The sequence below is a fragment of the Gavialis gangeticus genome, unplaced genomic scaffold (assembly GCF_001723915.1).
Source record: "Gavialis gangeticus isolate Ggan-Ray unplaced genomic scaffold, GavGan_comp1, whole genome shotgun sequence".
In the NCBI taxonomy this organism is placed as follows: domain Eukaryota; kingdom Metazoa; phylum Chordata; order Crocodylia; family Gavialidae; genus Gavialis; species Gavialis gangeticus.
Genome location: NW_017729029.1, coordinates 81,708,867 through 81,720,643, shown reverse-complemented (window position 1 = coordinate 81,720,643; position 11,777 = coordinate 81,708,867). Strand labels below are relative to the sequence as shown.

Genomic DNA, 11,777 nt, shown 5'->3' with positions numbered 1-11,777 from the left:
AAATTTGAAATTGTCTAACCATTGCAAGGACTTTGTGCATGTTTTTTACCACGTCTTTTGCTTATACCAAGCCATTTTACAGTTTAACTAGTTTTGTGTCATTATGTGACCTAATTTAAATAGACTGGGTTAGCTTCTTCATCAGTAGTGATCACAAAATGGTACGTATTCTTCTGGCTCAGCCTCATTTCTTCCATTTATGTTCTGATTTGGGACTCAACTGAAAATTAGCTTACTTATATATATCTAGCTGTGCTATCTTGAAATTAGCTTGTTCAGTGACTACTGGCAACATAGTGACAGTGGCATGGAATTCACAAAAACCCAAGTTTTTAACCAGTTTCTTGGCTGGGTTTTGCAGCCTGCACTGAACAGGACCTGAACAAGCTTATTTAAATGTAGATTGGCACCCTAAGTCACAGCTTGTTCTCTACCCGCATTATCTCATTCCTGGGTGGTTTTCTGTATTTCAACCAGACCACTTTAACTAGTTGTATCTAGTCTCAATGTCAACTAGTAAAGGAGGCCCAGAAATGCAAAGGAAATCAAGGCAATGGCTACTTAAAAGTACCAGTAAGGTTTAAGAAAACAAGTTAGAAACTCTGGGGAAGAGGAGCAAGTGAGTTCATAATGGATCACAGTTCTTATCATCTGCATCAGCTGCTGATAGTTGAGGGCAAGGTTGCTGGGGAAGGGGAAAAGAGTGTGACCGACAGCTCCATATGCCCCACCACTGCTTGCTCCGATGCCACTGCCAGCTCCACCAATCCTTTTACAGCCTCCTGGGGCCAGATTTCTCCCATGAGGAGCCCCAGGGATCAGATCCAGCCTGAGGCACAAGGCGGGTCGGACACTTCCATTTATTGAGGATCAGATGAGTGGGCAATCTAGATACTATATTGTTCTGAGTATAAGTTGATCCTGTCTGTTAAACAGGGTGATTTTTTTATGGTTTTCTTTCAGGGGACAAAAGGTTGAGCTGTAAATAGGAACAACATGGTATTATCTTGTGTCTAATATAACTGACTTCATATAAGTACGCTCCACTTATGTGAATTTTGCACTTTTGTAGTAAGCATATAAGTGCATAAAACAAAGACAATCCCAATTGACTACCCATTGCTTACAGTATAAGAAAACACTGGTCATCTGCATATTACTTAACTAATTAAAGTGCACAAGCAACTTTCCGCCCCACTGCCTACTGCATAACATACAGGAGAAAAAGTTAATTTAAAAAGGGGGGTTCACTATTATAGGATTGGTCTATTTACTGTCAATTTGCGCAGCACAGTGAAAACGAAACCCAGTCCCTGATGTTGGGATTGTTAAAAGCTGGCACATTTTACTGCAACTGTGTTACAGTTCAATGCATAGGAATGAAGGGGAAGTAAGTGTCAGGGCTTCTAATAGAAGACTTGAAGTTGGAAGAAGTTAATTTTTCCTCATTTTCAAAACTTTTAATAGCAGCTTTAAAGCAGAGTACTGGAAAATTTTGGGAGCCAGTCAATTTCAAAGCTGCCAGTACCATAAATATGTGCATAGAATTCCTTAAGTTCTGAGTCTATGCACTTAAACAGATATGCTGTATTTTAGGGAAAGGTAAAAATACATCACGATGGACTCTGAAGGATTAATCTAACAAGAAACTTTCTTTCAGGTCACTCCAAGTGCCTTAATTTTGGACCACTGTTTTAAATAGATAACTAAAATTAACATAAATCTTAATCCTCATATACTTCGCTCATATGCAAATCATAACAATGTATTTCCTTGGGTCAGATTATTACAGCTTTCCAACTTCATTGACAGTCTCCTTATGCTTCAAACTATAAAGCTGTGAAAGATAGGGGGCAATTTATATTCTATACACAATTAATCCTTCTGTATACTTCTATTCAACTACTATTTTTGCCCTTGTAGAAATAAAACATAAAACTGAAACATTTCTGAAGTACTCATGATTTGCTTTCTAGTCTTAAAAGAAATAAAAATTAATTTATTTCAATGCAGAGTATCATCTGTACTCAGAGATGACTTTTAAATTTATTTTTAATACAGATTTGACAGAACTCTTGCGCACTTCAGTAATGTCAACAGTAAGAATTTTTCATTGATCTAAAAAAAATTCCTATGTGATGGGCAAGGCTATACTTGTAAAGCTGTGCTTTATTCTATTACTATAAAATCCACTCCCTCACTCCAGGCAAAACAAACTGTACCAATAAAATCAGTTGTGCTGAGATAGCTACCTTTATACTGAGAGCTTCTACCAGCAAAACTGTGGGCATGAGCAAACTAACAAATTAGAGGTTGAAGGGGGCAACGACTTATGCTTAGGTACTCTTCATTGCTCCTACCCAGGGTAAGCGAAAGGCAAATTACAATAGGTTTATTGAGCGTTTGTTAAGCTACTTTACTTTATACTTCACTTCCATCAAGGTAAGAGCATGCCACCATGCAGCTAGCAAACTATATAGCAAACGCTCTTCCCAGGGTGGTCACAATGCCCCCTGGTGCTAACTCAGCCCTTGCCAACCTGATGTCCCTTTGCTCACCTACTATGCCTTGATGTTAATAATTTCTGATCAAAGGAAGGTTGCCCCAGGGCTTCCGGAGCCTGGTCTTACTCTTACAACCACAGGTGCTTGTGGTGATTGCCTTAAGTGATTGTTTCATGGGCTCCATCCTTCCTAACACTCACTCCCATGCCTCACAGGTTATCAGCTAACATACACTCTCCCTCTGGGCTCCAGCCCCTTTGGCCCCATCCTCTGACCTCTAGCAGGCCCCAGGCACTGGAGTCCACCTCAATGCACCCTAGTCTTCCTTGGGCACCAGACTCCCTTGGTCTGTCCCCCACCCCTCCCCCAAGCACCAGACATTTGCATTCTAGTTGTCCTCCTGGGTATCAGACCCTCCTGGTCCCCCCCATGCACCAGATGTTCTCCCCAAGTACCTAGTCCTTCCTGGACTCAAACTCTCTTACTGGGCCCCAGACCTATCTGTTCCAAGGCCTGGCTAGCTCCTCTTGAGTGCTGGGCCCCTGGCCCCTCTGCTCTCAGTCCTCTCCCTTCCAAAGCCTGGCAGCTCCAGGCCTCAGTGCTGCTTACCCCAGGCTAGAGATCTTAGGATCCCAGCTGCCAGGAACTCCTCTCCCGGTGGCAGTCAGGGGTAAACTCCTGGACCAGCTCAGGCTCTGAGTTTATCTAGCTCAAGCCTGGCCCCATTCTGGTCAGCTGACTGCCTAATCAGCCCCCCTTGCCATCTACAGGCTACTTCCCAGGTATCCTCTGCTCTTACAAGTGACAGGCATGCCAAGCGCTGCATCACAGCATCAAATAGCTGGTATAACATCACTGCCTCCTTTTAATCCACTGTACTCATTTGGTTTGACACCCTCTATCTCCAAGGAACCACCCCTTTCCACATCACAGCCAACACAGCCATGTTAGCAGAGGTCTGGAGACTATACAGTACATTCTTTAACTTTTAGGCTTTCTTTTAGTTAAGTCCCACAATCACACAACAATTTACATCTGATGAACTATTTCTTCACTGTTGGGAGTTGTTTATGAACTCTATTGCTATCTGAATTGTAAAGAGCTTTTAACGTTTTTGTTTTTTTAAGTAACAACCTTTTTAAAAATAAATTCTTAGTAAATCGGTGGTACTCTGACTTATCCAATGCCTTGCAGATAATAAAAAATAATGTCTACAGGACACCTTTTGATGATATTAGAAAGAAAACAATCTATCCTACTGCAGCATACTATACAGCTATTATGGGGGTAAAAATTTTAAAAAAGTCATACTGACTATAACCCTGCAGAAAACTCCTAAAACTGACTGCACTGGAATGTGCTTATTGGGCTCATTGTGCTATATGAAAATAATCTTAGTGCATTTAGAATAAATCAGACTGTTTTATGGTTTTAAATGTTTATTTATAAGAAAGGTAGTTCTTTACACAGGTTGCCAACAAAAAGTCTATTTTTCGAAAATTTTAAATTGTCAATTTACCTTTCCTTTAAGTTTCAGCATCAATGTTGCATTTAAAATAAAGAAAAAAAATCATTTCCATGTGTTTTCTTTTTCAGTTCAGTTAGACCCCAAGAACTCAATTAGCTTTCCCCAGAAGGTTGCATGGGACAGAAGGGGAAAGCGTGATAAAATTTATCCACAATATACAAGTATAAAAATATGTTGCTTAGGATTCAGTATAATAATTTAATAACTTTTTGTTGTTTCATATGCATCTGGGAATGGAACAGATACATGTCCTGATCCTGTCACAAGAGGTAGAATGCCAGCATTTGGTACGACGTTCCAGGAGAGAGTCAAAGTGACATTTCTGTTTCCCCTGCAAAATCAAAACGGATCATCAGCAGAGATAATTGCAAGTGACACAAAATAAGTAAACTTAAACATGAACAGCATTCTGTGATCCAGAAACAGTGGGGTTTTAGTTTTAATATGATTATTTTCATCATAAGGACTAACTCTCCAAAGACTTCCAATTCTACACCAAAGCCAAAACTTGGCAGCCACCTGCTTCTGTTAGTCAGCTATTTTCCTAGCCCACTGAAACAGAAATAGGCCTTGGTAGGTTGGGAGTCCTGTGACAAAACACATCCCTTAGATAATCCATGAAGATCTAACAGTACTTAAACTGTATTCTATTCAATGTTCTATTTTCCTGGCATAGAACTAGATATGTAAGATAGAAAATAAACAAATGCAACGATTTACTCACTTGAGACCATTTCCATCATCGAAGAAGTAGTATTTCGATTTCATATCTTTCAGCAACAGCTTTGGATTATCTCCTCTTAAGATGATCTTATCCCAAAGGACAACTTGATTTAGGGCCTATGCATAAAAATAAAAATGAAGTCACCAAGCTAGCTTAATGAAGCATACCTAATCACTGGAAATTAAAAAGCAGTACTGATTCAAGAAGTTACACAGCATGTACTTGTCATCCATAAAATTAGTTTAATAAAGCTATGTCTTACAAGGAAAAAAGGTTGCCAAGGAAATATTGAAAAATGACAGAGACAATGAATAGCAACAACTTAAAAGCCAGTGAATAGTCCAAAAAAGCCTAACAAAACTTTATTTTAAGAACATACTTTGAAGACACATAATGCAAAGTACGATGGGTTAAAGATGCTAATTTTTAGTTACAAATGCAACTGCTAGAGAAAAACTGTTTTAGAGACTCTAACATTCACATATTGTCCCAAATGACAGACTCAAGTTGTACAAAAAATGAGTATACTCTATTACTATCATCGGTGTTATAATGGAGTCTCATTGTACTCGGGTTTTAAATATAATCCTTTTAGAATCATGTTCACATATAAAAGGTGTCTTGAAGTCATAAGATTACATTTATGCATCTCTTCTGAGCTAGTTACATCTAATAAAGATCATCTACTGTTTTGGATCACTTATAATTTAGAAGTTATCTGCTACAATTTAAACAGGGAAATAAAATACATAATCATAATGTATAAATTTATACGAGTTTACTTTTTATTTGAAGAACTTTGGAAACATGAAACAAGATAATGGATTCTCATATCTTTCTAATAAAACTGATAATTGTAAAAGCTGTTTCAGGATGTGCTGTGCTACCAGCATATTCAGAATGAAATTCAAGGTTTGTTAAAAACAAACAAACTACAGAGCACTGTAGTCTTCAAAATGTATTTCTGGGAACATCTGAAGAGAAATTTACCCTTTTAATTAACCAAAACTGCTGCTCTCAAAGCTGTTTACATGTCATTAGTACCAAATGACTACGAAGGAGGTTGTACTGGCATTTTAATTGCAGAACTCCAATTTTAACGAATCACTCTGCAGAAAACTTGGAACGCTTAATAGCAAACTGTCAGTAAAGCAAGAATTGCAGAGACCAAGCCAATGTAATATGAAATCTTTGTACACCAAAAGCTTTGTTATCTGGCACCCACGGGGAATGTGGAGTGCCGGATAACAAAATATGCCAGTTAACTGAGGGGCCCAAACAGGCGTTTTTGCCTGTTCGGGCTGCTGGTTCTCCTGCCGTGTCTGAAGCATTGCCGCCCCTCCCACCGCATTGTTGCCTCTCCTGACAGCCCCGCAGGACAGGGATGCGGGCCCCGTGCATCCTGCTTTGCCCCGGGCCATGGGGGCTTGGCAGCGCAGCGAAGCCCCAGGCTGTGGGGGCTCAGCGAAACCAGAAGTGCCACGGTGGACACTTCCGGTTTCGCTTTTACCTTACAAGCCAGCATGCCAGTTACTGGAGCATGCCAGCTTTTAAGGTGCTGGTTAAGGCAGCTTTTACTGTACCATCATTTTTCTTAAAGCAACTACAGAATGTTAAATATCTCAATAGTCAAACGTTTATAATACTTAAAGTTTTCTTTGTCATACTTACATTGTTTTTTGTGGAATATTCTGCAGACAAATACAGAAATAACTGTTTAACATTCCAATCAAATATGGTTTGCAAATGTGTGCAAGTTAAGGAAAATGCGTTACCAGGCTTTTATAGTTTAACCATGATTACCACCAACTTTTCAACATCAATCAGTAGAACATAACTATAATAAAGTATTTTCTTTCACTTCAATATACCTGAGGTCATCAGATTTACAAGCCATAAATATTTGAAGGGCACTCTAAAACATGCTTGAATTATTTATGAAATTACTTATTGCTTTCCTATTCACACTCTCTATAAAGGCACAAAAGCCATTCTTACATGTCTTGACTTGTATATGATATTGCAAAGGGACATAATAGAATGGGTAAGGTGTCTGGCATGAGTCTGGACTGCTTCGGATTTGTCCAAAGACCATTGCCGGTCATTCAGTCTTTGAAGTCAATGGTAGCTCTGATGGGGATACTGGCCATACTACTGGTTGCTGAAGATGATGGTGTGCCTTAACCACACTAGCCAAACAGGCTTTCAGGCTTAAATGAGTATTTTGACAGATATTACAAGTTAATAACTTTTCTCACAATTTTGATACTACACGACACAATCTGTGCACTGTAAAGAGCTTTCCTCCCAAAGCAAGGGAGAAAGTACAATGCTTTACTCAAATGGGAGACTGCAGCAATATTTTCCTGTCCCTCCTCTGTGCCTTTCAAGGCACAGTTTAACAGGGCAACATCCATAGGTTCCCTGGACTCATTCAAGGGGAAGTGTGCTCTGCTCACCCCCACTTGGAATGCACATTATTAACCTATGACCCACACGCCCATTCCTGTTTTCTCTTTTTTCCCAGTACTCAACTGTTATGCATCCAGTGGCTTCCCTGAGAGAGGGGCTTATGGCTTTCTGTGTGGGCTCAAGCCCACTGTCCTCGGCTTGTATAACAGACTGGGATCACCAAGTCCAAGGCCCTGCCATCACAGGCAACTACATCATAAACTGTTTAAGCTCCATTCTAACTTTTTTTGTTGTTTTGTCTCCACTATTCCTAGTCAAACTCTGTTCCAGAACTTCACTGATCTGCTGATTAGAAAATTTCAGCCGGAATTTATTCAAGGATGGTTTACATCCATTTGCTTCAGGCAAACATTACTCTTTAGCTTAAATAGCTTTGCCTCCCTAGCGTTTACTACTCAATGTATTTACAGAGAGCAATCATACTTCCTCTCAGCTTGTTTTGCTACACTTAAGTCAAAATTTTAGTCTTCTTTTGTATGATATACCAATATCCTGAAATCCTTCTCTATACCCCTTAAGTACAAGTTCACATAGAGGACAAATATTTATCAGCTATTTCATTAGCTGAAATGGCAGTAACACAACTCATTTTCTGCATTTTATGAGTTTAATTTTGGAAGTATAGGAAATACCAAAACCAATGCAAGAAAATGAAGTCTAAAAAAGCCAAGGATTAGAAAATGCTTCACTCTGTTGATAGGATAGACCTATGCTGGGGTACAATAGTAACATAGTAAAGGAAGCAGTTTGTGGTATATTCCTTCATTCTTTAGTAGAAACAATGGATTACAGAAAGGAAAAGACTACTCTCATGTTTAAGGTAGCTGAATGTTCCACTGAAGCATTTGATCCTATTCCTACCACAGCCACACAGTTCTTGTGTGTTGCTAGACAAGTCACTTCAGTCAAATTTTTCAAATGTGATCACTAATTGTTTTCTTCATATCCCTTAACATTCTAAGATCTAATTAACAGAAGCTCTGGACATTAGACACTCAGAACAGAAAAGAAAAGGAGCAGAAAAAAATGCTTTGAATGTAATGAGTACTAAACATACTGAAAAAAACTAGATCTTACATATTACAACTAGGTTCCCCAGACACTTTTGCCCTTCATCTCAGTTTGCACTATGGAAAACAGAGATACCAGCAATCACTTAGCTCATAAGGGTGTTGTGAAAATAAATTCATATTTTTGAAGGCCTTAGATGCTATAGTCAAGAGACTCACTGAAAAGACCACAAGGAAATGATTAATTCTGGCTTCAGAATAGGGTTTGAACAGAGTGCAGTAAATAAGGTATGAGGCCACAGGTTCAAAGAAAATATTGAAAAGGTTTTCATTAAGCAAGCACAAACCATTCTGTGTACTACATAAGGCAAGGGTCTTATGGGAAAAATATGTAATAATGTAATTGAAGACTGTATCATAAGCACAATGGGACTTAATAAAGCCTGCCAAGAAACCTTAATTTTGGCATTACCTTTTTGGTGCTTGACTCTGCAATCTTTTAACTTAGCTCTTTGTGCAAAATATTACTGCTCCAAGCAAATTTGTGTTCAAGTAGTATGATCCTTCTTCGTGATGATGAAAACATCAACTATATTTGATTGTTTAAATAGTTGGGGATATACAGGCTTTATGCTATATCTTCAGAATTGCCACTTCACACATTTTTTGCTCTACTTGCAACCTGTATGTTAAATACTTTGCCTAATGTTTATTTATAACTTTATTTAGGTTGGGGTTTTTTTGTTTGTTTGTTTGGGTTTTTTAAAACATATTTAAAGACTGTTAGCTTGAGCCCCCCTTAGTCTTCTCTATACTAAACAAACCCAAGATCATACAGGATAAAAAGCAAGTCTTGAGTCTTTGCCCAGGGGTCTAGCCAGCAGGCCATGTTCCCTTGCATAAACTTTAAACTTAGCTTTCAAAAAATAATGCTTACTTCCCCCTCAAACTCTTCATTTCTTTAAGAACACTTGCTCAGATATCATAGGATTATTTGATACATTATGATCGCAGAAAGTAAGAAAGTGTCAACAGTAGTTTGTCTTGTAAATACTTAAGATAACAGAATGTTTTCATTAAGGATATCTGCGGTAATGTCAAAAGTAATGAATCCCAGATCACTTCTTTCTCTAGGCCCAGTGAAATCTTCCACGTTTTTTCTAAAATAAAGAGAAACACAAAATTAGCATTTTCTGCATTATTTATCCTATGTAACTACTTGTTCCCACCCAGCACACATTTCTCTCCCAGAGTGAGAGTATGTTCATTTACTGCATCTTGTGTTAATTAGATTGTAAACTCTTCAGTTAGCAAATGTCTTTATATTCTGTGTTCTACTAGGACTAGAGCTCCAATCCTGATTACGGCCTGTAGACATTTTTGGCTCCTTCCTGCTACAAGTTACATACATATATTATGAAATTAACTGGTTAATCCTGCAACAAATTTAGACCATGCCAAGTAAAACTGGCCACAAGTGCAAAGCAATTATCACAAAATTAACTGGTTTATTCTGCAATTCAGACCAGACACACATGCAAAGTAATGATTACATGATAAACATGACCACCTAGCTATAAAGAGAGCCAACCAGCTATATAATGAATGTGTGAAAATATGTAACAATTCTAAAACTGATTTCTATCTAGCTTTAATTTGACTATGTAGCAGGGCCCTCTGTAACATCTATTTCTTGAAGGCTTATGGTTTTTCTTATCAAAGAAAACACCTTTTTCCCTTCATCCATAAATATATTCTGTTAAAACAGATTTTAGCTGTGCAGCTTACACACATCATAAAATATTCCTTTGGTATACACCACACTCAACCAAGTAGCATAAATTGCCAGTTTATGCCTTATTTCTACCATGCTAAGTCCCGCAACTTCAGACCAAGGTTTTTATATTACATCTGATCTGGAGGAATATCTAACTTCGCTGCAATCAAATACAGACATATTATCTGAAGGATAACATCACATTAAGAGTTTTCAGACTAGCTCATTGGCAACCAGATAGCCTGACACCAAGGCCTCCTTGACCAAGAACCCCCACCACAATGGAGACCATCAGCAGGCTGGGCTGCCAATAAACCCCTTCACCCTCAACCTCATAAGAAACGTTTCTGAAACAGTGAACTTGGCAGCAAGGCACGCTTCAGACAGAAACAGAGTATATTTAAAAAAAACAAAATAATCCTTTGGAACAGCCAACTGAGGTTTCAGACCTATTGCAAATCAGTAGTGGGCTGGTCCAAATGTCTGAGCGCACGAAATCGAGAAACAGACACTTTTGTTTCAAGCCTGGCACCTTCTCCTCCGTCAAGCTACCAACTCCACGTGAACGTGAGGGACTGAATACACTGTGACTCCGAAATCCCTCCCAATCTGGAGCACGTTTGTGAGGGTCCGTCCAGTGGAATGAAGGTCTAGCTCTTGTTAGGAGTCCCCCAGCACTGCCTAAGGGCCCTGCTCCCTGTTCAAATCAGAGCTGAATAGAAAGCAGCTACACTACAGGGTGAATAAAAACCAATGATTAAAAAAAATAAAATAAAAAAATTAGATTTTTTAATTTAAACCAGACTTTTTAATTTAATTGTATTTTTATGCATTTTGTTAAGATGCTTTTCTTAAATAAACAAGCCTATATAAAGTTAGTTTTAATTCATGTTAAAGCTCAAAGATATCACCATGGAATGGGGATTATAACTTCTAAATCTGAGACCATATATTCACATAACCTTTTTAGAGAAGTTTTATAAATAGATAACAACAGGCCATGGACTATATTAGGGGCCCAAGCTTATGGGGTTCCCAAAGGCTCCTCTATAGAGCAGTAAAGATTAAAGGCACAGTGCTCAGTCTAGAAGATCCCATTAAGCATCTCTGTGATGCTTAGCTTCAGTTCTCTGCCTCGGGCTTTGTGTCTCCAGAGATGACATCCTTGTTAGCAGCAGTCTATGAAGAGGAGAGACCTGCTTACCTACCCGTGAACCCTCTTGAATCTCTGTAAGTTTGTGTACACAGAGTCAATCCCTTACCTTGCTGTAAAAGTGCTAAGTTTCAAGTTGAATGCAGAGGACATCAAACAACAAGAATGAACAACTTTCTGGTGGAAAACAATGCTTAAATAGAGGCTATAAACAAGTGATTTACATCAAATCCATCCTGGCCACACAGCTGTTACTTTCACACTGGCTCTTTTTATAGCTAGACAGCCATTTTTCTCCTGCAGGGGGTTACCACACATGGGGGGGGGGGTCTGCCTGCACTAGGGCTGAGGCAGGCGTGGCCAAGAGCTCTCTGGGTGCAAAGAGGGGGCTGCAGGTCTGGAATGAGTGGTATCAGCAGGGACAGGAGAGCTGTGGGTTGTGCGGGAGGGGCACCAGCATGGGCAGGGGGCTGTGGGTCGGGAGTGAGGGGCAGCAGCGGGGAGGAGGGGCTGTAGCTTGGGAGTGAGAGGCAGGGCACAAGCACATCACAATCAGCTACCCGGCCCAGGTGTCCTTTTTTTTGGAAACTGGAAGGATGGCAACCTTAC

The 11,777-nt window shown here is 39.3% G+C and overlaps 1 protein-coding gene across 1 annotated transcript; it reads right to left on the bottom strand.

The window, feature by feature from the left end:
- Nucleotides 1-3,925: 3,925 nt before the first annotated feature.
- On the bottom strand, nt 3,926-11,336 carry SPCS3 (signal peptidase complex subunit 3). The gene is made up of 5 exons (XM_019521812.1): nt 11,278-11,336; nt 9,325-9,398; nt 6,428-6,504; nt 4,757-4,872; nt 3,926-4,363 (listed from the first exon to the last, which is right to left on the bottom strand). The coding sequence occupies exons 1-5, from the start codon at nt 11,319-11,321 to the stop codon at nt 4,231-4,233; spliced, it is 444 nt and encodes a 147-aa protein (XP_019377357.1). The 5' UTR covers nt 11,322-11,336; the 3' UTR covers nt 3,926-4,230.
- Nucleotides 11,337-11,777: the final 441 nt, after the last annotated feature.